The 15,118-nt window shown below is 34.7% G+C and overlaps 1 protein-coding gene across 2 annotated transcripts in view; it reads left to right on the forward strand.

Moving 5' to 3' along the window:
* Positions 1-15,118, forward strand: part of ZMYM2 (zinc finger MYM-type containing 2) — a 124,101-nt gene that overhangs the window by 62,708 nt on the left and 46,275 nt on the right. For both annotated transcript variants that reach the window (XM_016203569.2, XM_016203570.2), the window contains 5 exons: positions 477-593; positions 2,784-2,934; positions 6,038-6,210; positions 13,396-13,561; positions 14,204-14,238. In XM_016203569.2, the coding sequence (XP_016059055.1) occupies positions 477-593; positions 2,784-2,934; positions 6,038-6,210; positions 13,396-13,561; positions 14,204-14,238 (642 nt within the window). The remainder of the gene's footprint in view (positions 1-476; positions 594-2,783; positions 2,935-6,037; positions 6,211-13,395; positions 13,562-14,203; positions 14,239-15,118) is intronic.

The raw sequence follows: 15,118 nt of genomic DNA on the forward strand, positions 1-15,118 counted from the left end.
AGTAATTGTGTGATAAAAAATGAATTTTGATTTCATAAAATGTACTTAGAATGCTAGTATACTTTTTTTTTAATCCTCACCCGAGGATATTTTTTTCCGTTGCTTTTCAGAGAGCGTGGGACAGGGTGGGGGAGTGGGGGTGAGGGAGAGAGAGAGAGAAATCGATTTGTTGCCTCCCCTCCCTGTACCCCTGCCTGGACAGGGATGGAGCCTGCAACCAAGTTACATGCCCTTGGCCGGAATCTAACCTGGGACCCTTTATTCTGCAGGCTGACTGTCTAACCACCGAGCCAAACTGGCCAGGGCACCAGTGTGCCTCTTAAGGACAAAATTCAGAAGTGTAATTATATGTGTTGAAATACTTAAGCAAAATGCATACTATTTTCTTCACATAGTCGATATTTGACAGTTGTCATAAATAAAATTTACAAAATTCACATCAGACTCAGTATATTTTGTTCTTTGTTTTGTTTAAGGCTCTAAGTATGCAGTCATCTCCAAATGGCCAGTTTGTAGCTCCAAGTGATATTCAGTTGAAATGCAATTATTGCAAAAATTCCTTTTGTTCAAAGCCAGAAATCCTGGAATGGGAGGCAAGTCATCTTTTGTTATGTATATTATCTAGTGCTAAAGAAAGTCTAGTAAAATAAATATGGCATTTCCATCTGAGAATCTGTTTCTTAATAGATAGGATCAGTTTTTCAGATTTTGTGTACCATTAAGAAAGAAAAGATCCTGTCATTAAATACGATGCATCATCATATTTGAATTATTTACTTATGTGGCAGTGGCACCAAGAAAAGATCTGTTTTTTTCAATGTAAATAAAAAAATTTTTGACGTTATATTCACTATATGTTATGTTCATAATAGTGTGTGAAGTGTCACTTCATTTAGCTATGTACCTTGAACATCTGTGCAGTATTTCCCCTATCTCTTCCCTATCTCTTCTCCTCCCCCCTCATCTGTCCTAATAAATATTTTCTGTGGGCTCTAATATTTTGTATTGCCTGCTACCTGTAAAGTAGAATTTGGTAGTTATTTACCATGTTATCATTTTACAGTTTTAATAAAAGAATCCTAATATAAATTTATTTTCCCTTTCTATCACTCTTGCCTTCACCAATTTATTATTTTACTTTGCCATATCTTTTTTGCCATTAGCAAAAACTTTGATCATTAATTTTTCTTTTAATAAGGGGGCAATAATAGTGGATGGATGGACAAGGTGACTGGCTGAACATTATTTTCTTGAGCAGTGCTTATCTTTGGCCATTCTTTCACCTTTTTTTGAGGGCATGCAGTATATAAAATGGTGTGCAAGGTGCAATACTGACAACAGATAGCTCCTGAGCCAAAACTTATTAGTGGCTGTTGGCAAGTCTTAGGTGGAAGGTGATACCCAGAACCAAACTAATACAAATTTTTAAAGTACTTTGGAAACCTGAAATGTCATTATTTTAACACGTTAGTCCCTAGAAAAATTTCTATTTTGTTAATTTGATTGGTGTAGTCTTAAGAACATTTTACTCAATCATTCTTTGAGATTGTTGATGGCACTCAGTGATGATTTTTAGTGACTAAACCCTCTTTAGATCCTAGCAGGAAGATAGAATTTGGTAGTCATTTACCATTTACCTTCCTATTGAAGGCCCAATAAGAAAGGATAAAGGAATGGTGGGGGAATGAGGAAATAAGCCCATGAGGAAGCACATAAGAGTAGTATCAGACAGGAGATGAAGGTCCTGCATAAACTGAGTCTTGATAATACTAGATGAAAATGAGGTCCTTTCTACTCTTTCCATGTCAGCACTACCCTGCCTTTGCAGTCTTGTTGCTGTGTTGCTTTTATTTATTTGGAGGGCAGGTATTCAAAGGAGTTAGGAAACACTATCAAACTGAATGAGAGCTGCGCCTGCCCCTTAGGTGACTGAGAACTTGGAGGGCCTTTTGCTTCTTGCAGTTGCAGTTTCTTTGTAGCTTTTCCTTTATAGTTACATGTCCAAGATGGCTCACCTTTCCACTGATGATTGCCTTACTACTATAGTTACTTCCTAGGCTCTTTCACTTTCCTTATCTGGGTCTTCAGGTATCTTTGCTAGTGTTTGGTGGTGTAGACCTAGTCTGTATCCTTAAGGATAACAGAGGGGAAACACTGCTGCCCTGGAGGTTTTAACTTGTTCCTGTTTGACTGCGTATTTGAGACTTATTGGCTCTTATGGATTCAAGGCCAGGACAAATAACTAAATAATTACTAACCTTGCTTTGTTTGAAGGAGCCCACTCAGTCTTGAGCTTAGCAGCATACTGTGTGATGGCTCCAAATTGAATATCTTACCCACAGTAGGTCTGTTACTGTGAAGCTGTGATGAGAATGGGATTGAGCCTACTTGACTAATTAACAAAGGATTTTTTTTGTGTGTGAAAATGTCATAATTTTCATCTTTTTGTAGATTACCCATGTTATATCTTCCATTGTTTTCTTCCTGTTTCTCTAGTTCTGTTAGGAATACCAGACTGCTGTATTGCTTTGGTGATGCTTGTATTCTTTCACTATAATTTTTGGTTAGTTAAAGGTATTGAATTTTGTGGAGCTATGTCTAAATATAGCAGGCAATCAGTTAAACTAGGTATCTGTGGTCTATCAGAAATGTATTCCCAAGGAAGATAGCATTAAGTAGATAAATGACTTAACTTAGTTTCTGTAAACATGGCTTGTTTATTTCTTAAACTTGTTCTCGAGATGGTTGTTCTCTGCTTACTAAGGTTCCCATTGTGCATTTAGAATAAAGTGCATCAATTCTGCAGCAGAACCTGCTCAGACGACTATAAGAAGCTGCATTGCATAGTTACATATTGCGAGTACTGTCAAGAGGAGAAGACTCTTCATGAAACAGTAAATTTCTCTGGCGTTAAGAGACCCTTCTGTAGTGAAGGCAAGTGTATATATAGTGTTGTTGATAACTTATTAATATTTAATATTTATTCTTTTGCCAAAATACTTCTAGACTATATAACTACATATATCTAGAGGTGCTATACAATTTTAGTGTAGCTGAACATAAAAAAATTGAGTTTGCTTTTCTCTTGACTTGTTTTGTTAAAAATTTGGTAACCTGTTTTTCATTTCAGGGAAGTTTCTTTTAAAAATAATATGCTCTCATTGATTTTTTAGAGAGAGAGGAAGGGAGAGGGATAGAAACATCGATGAGAGAGAAACATCATGGATCGGCTGCCTCCTGCATGCCCCTTACTGGGGATCAAGCCCGCAACCCGGCCATGTGCCCTGACCGGGAATCGAATTGTGACCTCTTGGTTCCTGCGTTGATGCTCAACCACTGAGCCACACCGGCCGGGCTCAGGGAAGTTTTTATAATGAAATAAAATCACTATCATACCATGTCATTTCTAAACATGTGACTTATGACCTGAAAGTTGACTTTCCAAGTGGACTAGAATTCTTTTCTATTGTATCCATTTTTCTGTCCAGCATACTGCCTAGCCTATAGAGGTTTTCAATATACCTGAAAGAAAACTACCTGTGGCATTCCTATAATGGGGAAATACTCAGGTTTTCAATTTGGGAGGCCAGAGAAATACTAACTATTTGTTAATAGTGCATTTCGGAATTCTCTTTCCTCTCACCCTTCTGCTTTGGAGCTGGGCAGCAGATTATAGAAATGTTCTCTAGTCCTCATTCCAATTCTCCAGAGATAGGAACTAGGATTGTCACTATGGGTTTGGGGCTCTTTTGGTTATTACTTTTCCCCAAATGCCACATTCTTGCTTTGAAGTTGGCTTTCACTTTCTATTCTTTCTTTGTCCCCAAACACTGAACTCCTAGCTTTCCTATCTGCTATCCTCATCTATTATTTTCCAATTAGGTGTTTTTGTTTTTTTTTGGATCCACTTTTCTGCAGATCTGTATTGCTAGTTAGGGGCAAGGAAAAGGTTGGAGCTTCTTTTCAGCTGGAACTGCCATCTTCCAGTAATTCACAAAAATGACTAACACAAAGGGAAAGAGGAGAGGCACCTGCTATATGTTCTCTAGGCCTTTGAGGAAACATGGAGTTGTTCCTTTGGCCACATACATGGGAACTAACAAGAAAGGTGATACTGTAGATGTCAAGGCAACAGACACTGTTCAAAAAGGAATGCCCGACATACGTTACCATGGCAAAACTAGAAGAGTCTATAATGTCACCCAGCATGTGGTGGGCATTGTTGTAAACAAGCAAGTTAAGGGCAAGATTCTTGCCAAGAGAATTAATGTACATATTGAAGATATTAAGCACTCTGTAAGAGCTGAGATAGCTTCCTGAAATGTGTGAAGGAAAATGATCAGAAAAAGAAGAAAGCCAGAGAGAAAGGTACCTGGATTCAGCTGAAGCGACAGTGTGCCTTACCCAGAGAAGCACAATTTGTGAGAAACAATTGAAAAGGAGCCTGAACTGCTGGAACTCCTTGTGAACTCAGGGCATGATAAGAGACCTCTGTACTGTTTAAAAAATAAATAAATAAAAAGGTTGGAAACTCCTAAATTCCAGCAGTAGGGAATGACAGCAATACCAAAAGATTATAAGTTCTTTCAATATTATTCATTTTACATAGACATTTGTATATGTAAGTACTGCTTATAAAACAAAGCATTCCAGTTTTATAGGTTTAATTGATACAGTTCACCTGGAATGAAAGGGTACTATGTTTACTGTTAAGATCATAGCTATAGTGACAGTGTCTCAGTGAAAAGATGAAGTCTGAATTAATTTAACTCTTTTTACACCTGAAGTTTTGTACAGTGACATTCTTAGTGATTTCTAAATCTGAATGTATTGGTGTTGATGGCTAACATACATACCAGTGATCTTGTGCCATTGGGATTACGTGGGTTTTACTAAAATGAACAGACAAGCAGCAGCAAATAGATAATTGATGTTTAAGAACATAATTTTCAATCAGATGGACTTACACTTTAGATGAGCAATAAAAGCTTGAAAAAAGGATTAGTGTCTCTTTCCTGTTTAATAATATATTTTGTATTTCTCTAACTGCAACTAATTCTCTGCTGGAACCTGTCAGAAATAATAAAACATATACCACCTGGTGTTAATATCAAAATCTTGTGTTAGAAAAATAAAGCTAATAAAGGTAAAATATTAGAAATATTTGTAAATGTAGTTCAAAGTAACAGAATTCTTAGATTAATTGCCAAATAAATTATATAAGAATACTTATTTACCAAATACATTTTATATAAAACATTTGCAGTTCAAGTTCAGTTTTGAAAGATCATTTATAGCTGGGTTGATGAGGGCAGAATTTGTGGAGGAGGTGTAATTTGAGCTCCTTGTTAAAGGATAGGAAGGATTTCGGTAGATAAGAAGTGGAAGGTCATTATGTGGTACAGCATGAGTAAAGTAAGATTATTTAATCCTCATAGAGATATTATAGGGAATAAATAAGATTGACATGTAAATAAGAATGCATTTACATAGTAGGTAAAAAATACTTTACTGAGGAATAGAATAAAAAAAAGTTTTCTCTTTACAAGCCAATAAAGCAGTTTTAAGGCTAGGAAATTTGGCTAAAATGCCCACTTAACTGAATTATATCCTTAAGTTTGCTTTTTGAGTAAAAATGTTAATGTAATTCTCATCTTTTACTCTCAACAGCCTACACTATTTCATTTACTAAAATGCCAGTTTGTGGGGCGTTTATGATACTTAAGGTTATATTTAAATAGAGCCAATAAAACATTTCTGAGACATTACTAGATTTGAGTGTCTTAGAACATTAATTATTTGAACCCACATGGTATTCAGTATAATAGTCCATGTCTTGTTCCAATTTTTACAGGTTGGTGTTGATCACTGGAGATTTCATCATTTTGATCTGGAGAGAAAAAAGGACTTTATATGTGAATTTATAGACAATTTCCAAAGCTAATGACTTATTTGCCATAAGCTCTTTCTCACCCTCAAAAGTAGCTTTTAATGTGTATTTTTTTTGGTTTTAATATTAAAACCTCTTATTTTTCAGGCTGCAAACTATTGTACAAACAGGATTTTGCAAGACGTTTAGGATTGAGATGTGTTACTTGCAACTATTGCTCTCAACTGTGCAAGAAGGGAGCAACTAAAGAATTGGATGGTGTTGTGAGAGATTTTTGTAGTGAGGACTGCTGTAAAAAGTTTCAGGATTGGTACTACAAGGCAAGTAACTAAAATTTTTTATAACAACCACTACTTTAACCATTCTTTAAAAAAAAATTGTAGTTATTACCATGACATATATGGAAACTTATTTATTTTAAAAAATGTATGCACATTGGGCTTTAGCCCAGATTATACAATTCATTAAAGCTTTTGTCATTGTAGTTTGTTCTGTATAACATGGAGTATCATTTTTACTTGTTTTATAACTTGGACATTACCCCAAACTAGGATATACCTGTATTTTCAGCAGTGTAGCTTAACAAAATAGATTATTTCTCTAAAATTTGTTGTGTCTTTATTTCACTAAATGGAAATATTTTTGATGACTACTTAGTAATCAGTGTTGAACATGAGCAGATAATTGTAGGTGTGTTTTTAAAACATTTTGTTCTTTTTTTTAAAAAAAAAAATATTGATTTCAGAGAGAGGAAGGGAGAGGAAGAGAGAGATAGAAACATCAATGATGAGAGAGTCATTGATCAAGCCCACAACCCGGGCATGTGCCCTGACCGGGAATCGAACCCCAGTCGCCTGAATCCTAGGTCAACGCTCAACTGCTGAGCCACGCCCAGCCGGGCGAAACACTTTGTTCTTTTTTGCCTTTTTAATTGTGGGTCTTTGGAGAATTTAAAATTGAAAGGACACTATGGATCAATAGAGACCAAAAACATTTAATTCATAAGTGTACATGTGCGTGTTTGTGTGTGTCATTAAAATCTGTATCTTAAAAATTTAAGGTACATCTCTTTTGCTGCATTGCATTGGTTTCTTTCTGGATAAGAAAATGAGTATAAATTTTGCCTTTCGTTAGTTGGGTATTACCCAAGAAAAAGTTACCTGTGTTCCTTGTCCTTGACATGGAAAACTATCTCCATGGAAAAGCTTCATTATGGATGTAGTTCTAAAGTATGTAAAGACAGATGTCATCCTAACTTCAGAATTGCAAAATGCTGCTAAAGAAACACAGTAAAATAGTTAAGATATGTAGAATATTATTTAGTTCACTCAATGAAAATGACTAGTGTTAAAATGACACTAAGACTTACAGGAATTTTTGGTGAAGTTCTTGAATATCTAAAGCTCAAAATTTTAACGTTTTTTAAATAAAAAGATGAAAATACTTTACAAGTTGTCAGAGGTTGTTGAGGTGAAGTGTTTTGGTGCATATTTTAACTTTCTTCATTATTTTACAGTTGCATGTGACTAAGCCTTAGAATTAAGGTTCAAGTTTTAGCAACACACAGGACAGGCATAATGACACCCTCTAACATGGATTTCTTTTGCTCTAAACCCATGTCCTGTTCTATTGTAGACAGTACAGTTTTGAGAAGTCACTCAGAAGATGTTACTTTAATAGCTTTAAGTGCTCAATTTTAGTTTAGCGCACACAAAGATACCTTCTTCTCCACTGATGAGGTTTTATTTTTGAAATTTGTTTTGGATAATCTCAAACAGGAAAGGTATTTAGTGGTTACAAATGTGGAAGTTCTACTTTATTCTTACTATCTGTTACCCTTTTCATCATTTATTTTCTAGTTTGAGACAGAATTGTTACCATGTGATGATTTCCCCTTGTTTTATTATACAAATTTTTGCTTAATTGTGTAATTCTGAATCAAAACTATTTCTTAATCTTTCGTTGAGGAATTTGCTTTTTGTTCACAGTGCACTGAATGTATTTCTCTGGTTTCTTTCTTTGAATTCTTCCTGTTTTCTTTTGTATTACAATTAAAATAGAGAAATCTTTTGGTTTCTTTTTTGGGAAGCAAAGATGTTTGGCAAAAGACCACACTATTCTAGATGTTGCCATTTGTCCCATTTTGCTATTTATTTTAAAGGATAATTGTACCTAATGTTTTTATTTTATGCCCTGTTCAATGATAAATTTCAGTGAGGTGGTGGGCATTTCGGAATATATAAGAATATGTTACTGAAATAACTACTTATAATGATCCGTTTATGTTAAATGTCAGTATTCATTAAATACATTACATGTCAGTATACATTAAATACTGTCAGTATACATTAAATACATTTTTTTTATTGTTCCTTATAAACCCAACAGATTTTTGTGTAATGTACACAATAGCATGATTACATACCGTACTAAACTGAGGAATAAATGTAAGGGCGTTTTGTCACATGGCAGCAGTTTGTAAAGCAAGTAACAATGATGATTTTTCTATACAATTAATAGGAATTCAACCTTAGAAGTGAAAATGGAGTTGCCCCTCCTGCGTCAACGTTGGCCTCTTTAGAGGCAGCCAGTACAGTAATCAAAGAATAACTTTTTTCTGAGTGCTTTCTACTTGAGTCAGACTGTTTTCCTTCATCTTTGCTGAGTCCCTTCTACTCACTGCTACCATGTCATCATGAAAATGTGGTTGAGTCCCAACCAAATTTGATTTTTTTACCTTTCCTCTTCCACCTTTTTAATATAAGAACTCAAAAATTTAGATTTTAGTTTATTAATAGTGTGACCCTTATTAGTCAATCCAGCTTTTATTAAAAAATGCCCCCCTCCCCCCATTGGTGCCTCATCAAGGAATCTTTGAAAACAGTAGCTAGCCAATCCAGTTGTCAGCTCACCTTTAGTCACGAGCATTTGCTGCCTAAATAGAGGAACACATGGAATTTTCACTTTCTATTATCTTTGTGCTTCAATTTGAGAGACTACCTAGAATATAGATAACTCTACATTTTAATTTATTTTTAATTTAAATGTTTAATATACTTTTAAAATTTCTGCTTATGTTTCTCTTTTTATTTTCCCCCCTAAGGAGACATTTTGAATGATCTCTGTTTTCTGGTCTATATAATGGTTTGATTTTGGGTTAAATAGTGGTTTATTATAAACTGTCTCTTCTAGATTGGAATAGAAAATCTGTTGAAATCATACAACCAAAAAATGCTGAGAATAAAATTGTGTTTCTCTTCTCCCAGATTACTCTTTAGAAGGAAGTAGATTTTACTTTTCCTCAAAGTAACTGTTTCCAGGCATAATATGAAACCAGGTGGGAGCATAGTTCTTTTGATCTCTGTAAGTTTAAAGTTTTTGGAGAGAAAGGGTTTAGTACTGTAATTGAATAATAGCTAGTTGGTTGCTATGTAGTGAAGATAATTTAAAGGGCCCACTGTTTTCCAAGAATACTACACAATATTTCTTAATAGAACTAACAAGCTTCTCTTAAACTTTTACTTCAAAATTACAGGTTTTTTTTACACAGGTTTTGCTTTGTTTCACAAACTAGTAGTGAGTGGTGGCAATACTAAATTCTTTAATGTGAAGTTCCTGTAATGGTTTAACAGTGCAGAGTAATGGGCTTAAATCACATTAATAAATAACGTTTTAGTAAACCTTAGTTATACAAGGATAACTGAATAAAAAATATTGGGCTTTAAAGTTTTTTTCTTTTTTGTTTAAACTGCTAGAAATATTGATTTTTATTTTTTTTTCAAAACTAGGTCTGATTGGTGTAATGGGGAATAGTGGATGTGTATATATCAACCAAAAATGGGGAGTTGACCACTAAATGTAATACATGAGTATGATATAGGCTGAATGACCTTTGTCAGTTATTGAAGAAGAGATTCCTGCAATAGCTGAGAGTTTTGAGGTTTTTGAATTAAGAGTTTAGTTAGTACCTGCCTTTTATTTAGATTGTTTGAATCAGTGACTTCCCCCCCCCCCAAATATCATATAGTCCCTGATTTTCCACAGTGACAGGAAAAACACTAAGTAGATAAAATACTTTTAAAATTAGTATTTTTTAAACCAGAGAGCTAAGTAACACTTTAGTTTTTGTGCTATAGAAATGTTAAGCTTTCCTAAGAGTTCTCTTCTGGTTGGGCGGGGAGTGGTGTGGGTGTGGGTAAAGGATGGTCATTAATTATGTTTTCAAATAAGCCATCCTATTTTTAGCTCAGTTCCAAACACTTTTCCTGGTGTGTGCATGAGTGACTAAAAGAACAACAACGTAAAAAAGAGGTTCACCACCTTTAAATTTTTGATTATGGCATTAATCTTGGAGTTTGTGTTAAGTTCTGTTGTTATTCATTTGTCCTGAAAAAGTATATACCAATTTTGTTTCCGTTTGCAGATTGGCATTAATTTTGCTCCTTTTATTTTCTTTGGATAGAGAGAAATCATCTAAATTTGTTTTCAACCTTCTGGAAGAAAGGAGCTTCAAGTATTGTTACTCTAAAACCCAGATGTCTATAATTAACAAAATAATGAAGTGGTTTCATTGTTCTGATTCTTTGGGTGGAGTCTTCTTCGTTTTATCCCCCTGGACTTCTAAATTATTACATAATGGCAATATTACCATATACTAATGTTGCTGGGGAATCGAATTTCTCTGTCAGTAGTGAGAGTGGGATTCCTGGGGCGCTGCTGGAATGAGCACTTCTGGAGGCTCCCACAGGAGGATGAGATGTGGTACAAGGCTTTATTTTCGTGGAGTTACATTCCTTGGGTTGTAGAGCCCCATGTCCCTTAACTAGTGTTGAAAAGGTACAGCTGGGGCTTTAGTAGAGCTAGAAGCAAAAGCCAGTGTCCAGAGTTTTCATTCCATGGTGAAGTTGAGTCCAGCAGAGCATCAGGCTAGATTCAGTCCATTGTGTGGGTCCCACATGGCCATGAACCACGTGGGCAAATGCAGGGGAGTGCGAGTGCCACAAGCCAGGAGTTAGGTGGGAGCAGTTAGAGAGCCAAGAGAGCAAGAGAGTGAACTCTCTGTTTGGGTGTTTAAATATCAAATCTTACCACGCTTGCAGTGGCTACACCTATTCTGACCACTGACTTCTTCCCAGGTGTGACTGATAGGTAAGCATCCTGCCATGTCAGCCAGACCTTACTGGGCATGTCTCTATTGTCCAGTCCCTTCCCCCAGTGATCTGTGGGGAATAGACCTGGAGAATATTAACTGCAGCTTCCTGGCAAAGCTGTGTAAATGGCATGCCTATATTATCTAGTCTCTTCTTTACTCCTTTCCTTTTAATAACTACCCGGTTATTAATGGTATCAAATCTCCCCTGAAAAAAATGAAACCTTTTGTAATCTTACAAAGGAGAAATAGGTGAAGGATATCACTAATGGTCAGTGAAATACTTGTGGAGTGTTTTATACAAATTGATTTGGATTTTAGATGTTACATTGAGAACCGTCTTGCAGCATTTTACTTAATAGGATTTTGATTCTCTGGTTATTCATATTAACTTACTTTGTCTTTCCGTTGTCTTTATAACTTGATGGATGGTCTACCTTCAATTCTGTCTGCATTTTTAATATTTGGCCTTAGACAAGTTACTTCTCCTACTTGGACCTTAATTTCCAGTACTGTTGTGAGGATTATAGAGTATATAACATGCTGGCCTTTTATTTTTCAAGTTCTCAATGAGTGAGGTAGTCTGCTACAACTTCATTTTTGTCATGTTCTTGTACTGTTTAGACTCAGCGAATAGAATGTTAAGCTTTCAATTCTTTCATTTGTCTTTTCTTTGAGTATAAAGTATAAAAAGGGTGGAAAAATGAAGTCTGAAACACTTGAATGGTTATTTTAAAGAACAGTCTTTGGCCCTGGCCAGGTAGCTCAGTTGGTTAGATCATTGTCCTGATGCGCCAAGGTTGTGTGTTTCATCTCCAGTGAGGAAGATACAAGAAGAAACCAATGAATGCATAAATAAGTGGAACAACAAATCGATGTGTCTATCTGTCTCTCTCTCTCCCACACTCACTCTCCCTCTCCTCCCCCCCCTCCCCCCAAACCAACAAACGAAAAATTTAAAAAAGAACAGTCTTTGGCTGGTGAGAATTTTACATAAGGACGTTTTCATTACTGAGTAAAATATGACCTGGTTGATATAAAGTGTTAATATTATTGAGATTACCAGCATTATAAAATTTGAGCTCACAAGTTTTCAAAACAGAGGTATGATATTGGCATCACTTAATAGTCATAATTTATACTACAGATCTTCATTCATTTAACATTTATTCAGCAGGAGAAATACCTGACCTGGAGAAAAAAAAGAGCCTGTGTTCTAACTTTGGGGTATGTGTGTTATATAAGACCTGTTTACCAACACAATCATTTGTTATATTCCTGACTAGGAATTTTGACATAGTATTTATTTGTAGAACTCCTGTTGAGACATAAAGTGAGAAATTTCAAAACCCGCAGTGTAAAACTCTAGACAATTTAGAGTAATGAGGAAAAGCTAGTCATGATTATTATGAACTACAAAATACTTAATATTTATTTCTTATAAAAATTTTTAAGTAGTTATTGTAAACCAAAGGTTAATTTAAAAAAATTTTAATAATTTACCTCTACTGTAACTAGCTCAGAAATTATAAAATTTATTAATTACTAAAATAACTATTTGAAATTAATCATTTTAAACTTTTGGTCCACTCATTGATTAAGATTTAAGAAAAAGTGAAAATGGGCAAAATCTAGGTAAAATTGGATCTCTAAAAAAATAAAAATCTGTATCTAGATTATTAATTCACCATCATAAAGTATAACTTTTAATGTATGAATTTTAGCTGGTTTTATTTTGCATATTAAATTAGGTCAGATTGTCTTAAAATATAATTGTTTTTTATTTCACTAAACTGAGTGTTTTAAAACATGAACTTTATTAAAATTAAGTCAGTATATTAAAGTTCTTCAATTTATTGTATTAAACTCTTGAGAAAAATACTTCCAAGTTAATAAGATTTTTTCATCATAAGAGCTTGCTTCAAAATTATTCTGGTCTTGTATAACTTCTTTAAATTGATTCATTATCTGTTCATTAATCAGAGATTTCAATGTAATATGATTGTAGGAGACTTCTACTAGTATATCATTATATCTGTCAAAATTATTTTAAAATATATTGTACCAATTTGGTTTACCAGTGTTCAGTCTTTGGTTATATCTTTGTAATGCTGGTCTTTGACTTCTGGTAAGTATAGGAAAGGATTTTGACAATTAAGAAAATGGCTACTTTTTTTCACTTTTATTGTGGGTTTTATTGCATATTTATGATTTACATTAGAATTTTTTTTATCAGACATTGTTTTATCACATTTGGCAGTAATCACTGACAAAATTTTAGAAACCTTTTAAAGTACATATCTGACTTTTTAAACCTTATAATTCAAATCTCTGGTACCTTCCTTTTTTTATTAAGGCTGCCAGGTGTGATTGTTGTAAATCTCAAGGAACTCTTAAAGAGCGCGTGCAGTGGCGTGGGGAAATGAAGCATTTCTGTGACCAGCATTGCTTATTGCGGTTCTACTGCCAGCAGAATGAACCCAACATGACGACTCAAAAAGGACCTGAAAACTTGCATTACGGTACATCATAACTTAGGGAGCAACTTGAAAAACCTATAGTAGTCTTTAGTTTTACAGATCTGAATTCAAAGTAATGGTAACAAATAGTCGATTTTGGAGATAGTTTAACATCAACTTCTGTAGTTTCTCTGGGTCGAAGTATCCTGTATGATGTTTCTATAGATATATTTCTTTTATTTTATTCTCTTAAAATTTTAATTAGAGTCTAGTTAGGGTTGGAGAGAAGCTAAACAGAATTATAACAAAAATTCTAAAAAATTCACCTACCTATTATGTATCACCTGCAATTTGCTAAAAATGAAAACCATTTTTAGCAAATTTTATGTGCCTGGGCGTAGGTTGGGAGGAGCAAAAAAGCCCTTTAGGAGCTGCGAATCACTTAAGAGTTAAGTCTAGAAGGTACGATTGCCCCCAAAGTTGTGTGTACTTTCTGAGGAGACAAAATGGGAAAAGAGTTAACCCCACTTGTTTAGCTCTGTATTTCAGCTCTCAAATTTGATATTCTTTATTTAAAATAGCTTAAATTATTTTCTCTAGTAATTATTTTAAAACATTAAAATTTAATGAAAGTACAGATATAGGAAATTCTGAAGAAAGTGATATTTGTCTCATTTTAAATTTGTTTATGTTTTTATTTTTTAGATCAGGGTTGTCAGACACCCCGAACCAAAATGATGGTAAGCATTGCTTAAGTAAAGTGTTAAATATTGATTTTTATAATGTGGGGGTATAAAAAAATAATCAGTTCAATTTAACCTGATTGTAATAACTCTGGTACTAACCCCTTCTTAGGGTACTAACATCTTATAAAGTCAGCTTGGCTGGTAAAGAACACATAATTTTTTTAAAAAAAATATGTTTTTATATGACAACTGAAATATTCAGCTAAATTACCTGATACTAAAATAGGTACTTCATACATGCTAAGGATTATAAAGGTGAATAATTATGGCCTCTCCTGACCTTGTGTATTTGAGCTGAAGCACCTGTAATAGATATATCTTTAAGATAGTAGCTAAAGATATTTGAAATGATTGCTTGTGTTCCTGGCAGCTGTGAGAAGGCTTCTAAACAGTTGAGTAGAAGGTAGACTGGGATGAAAGGGAGGAGGAATGATAATGTGCAAGGGCATGTGTATTTGGTAAAACTGTTTATTAGGGCCAAGCTTAAAGGGGACCTCTGGTGGAATCCTGGGAAATAAGGGTGAAAGGATGGGCTTGGCCTGATTATTAATGGCTTTGCGCATTTATTTCTGACATAGGATTTGAAGATCTATGTTGGAGCTAGGATTTGCGAGTTTTTATTGATTTGAGAGAGAGGAAGGGGGGGAGAGATGTGAGAGAAAAACATCGATCCATTGTCTCCCACACACACACTGACCGGGGATCGAACTTGAAACCTAGGTATGTGCCCTGACCAGGAATCAAACCTGCCACCATTTTGGTGTATGTGGAGACTCTCCAACGAACTAAGTCACCTGGCCAGGGCTGAATCATCTGATTTTAATACCAGGCACTTTGATTTATGCCAAGGAACATAAAGGTGATCACTCCCTGT

This window comes from Miniopterus natalensis, chromosome 2, assembly GCF_054644295.1.
Source record: "Miniopterus natalensis isolate mMinNat1 chromosome 2, mMinNat1.hap1, whole genome shotgun sequence".
Lineage (NCBI taxonomy): Eukaryota > Metazoa > Chordata > Mammalia > Chiroptera > Miniopteridae > Miniopterus > Miniopterus natalensis.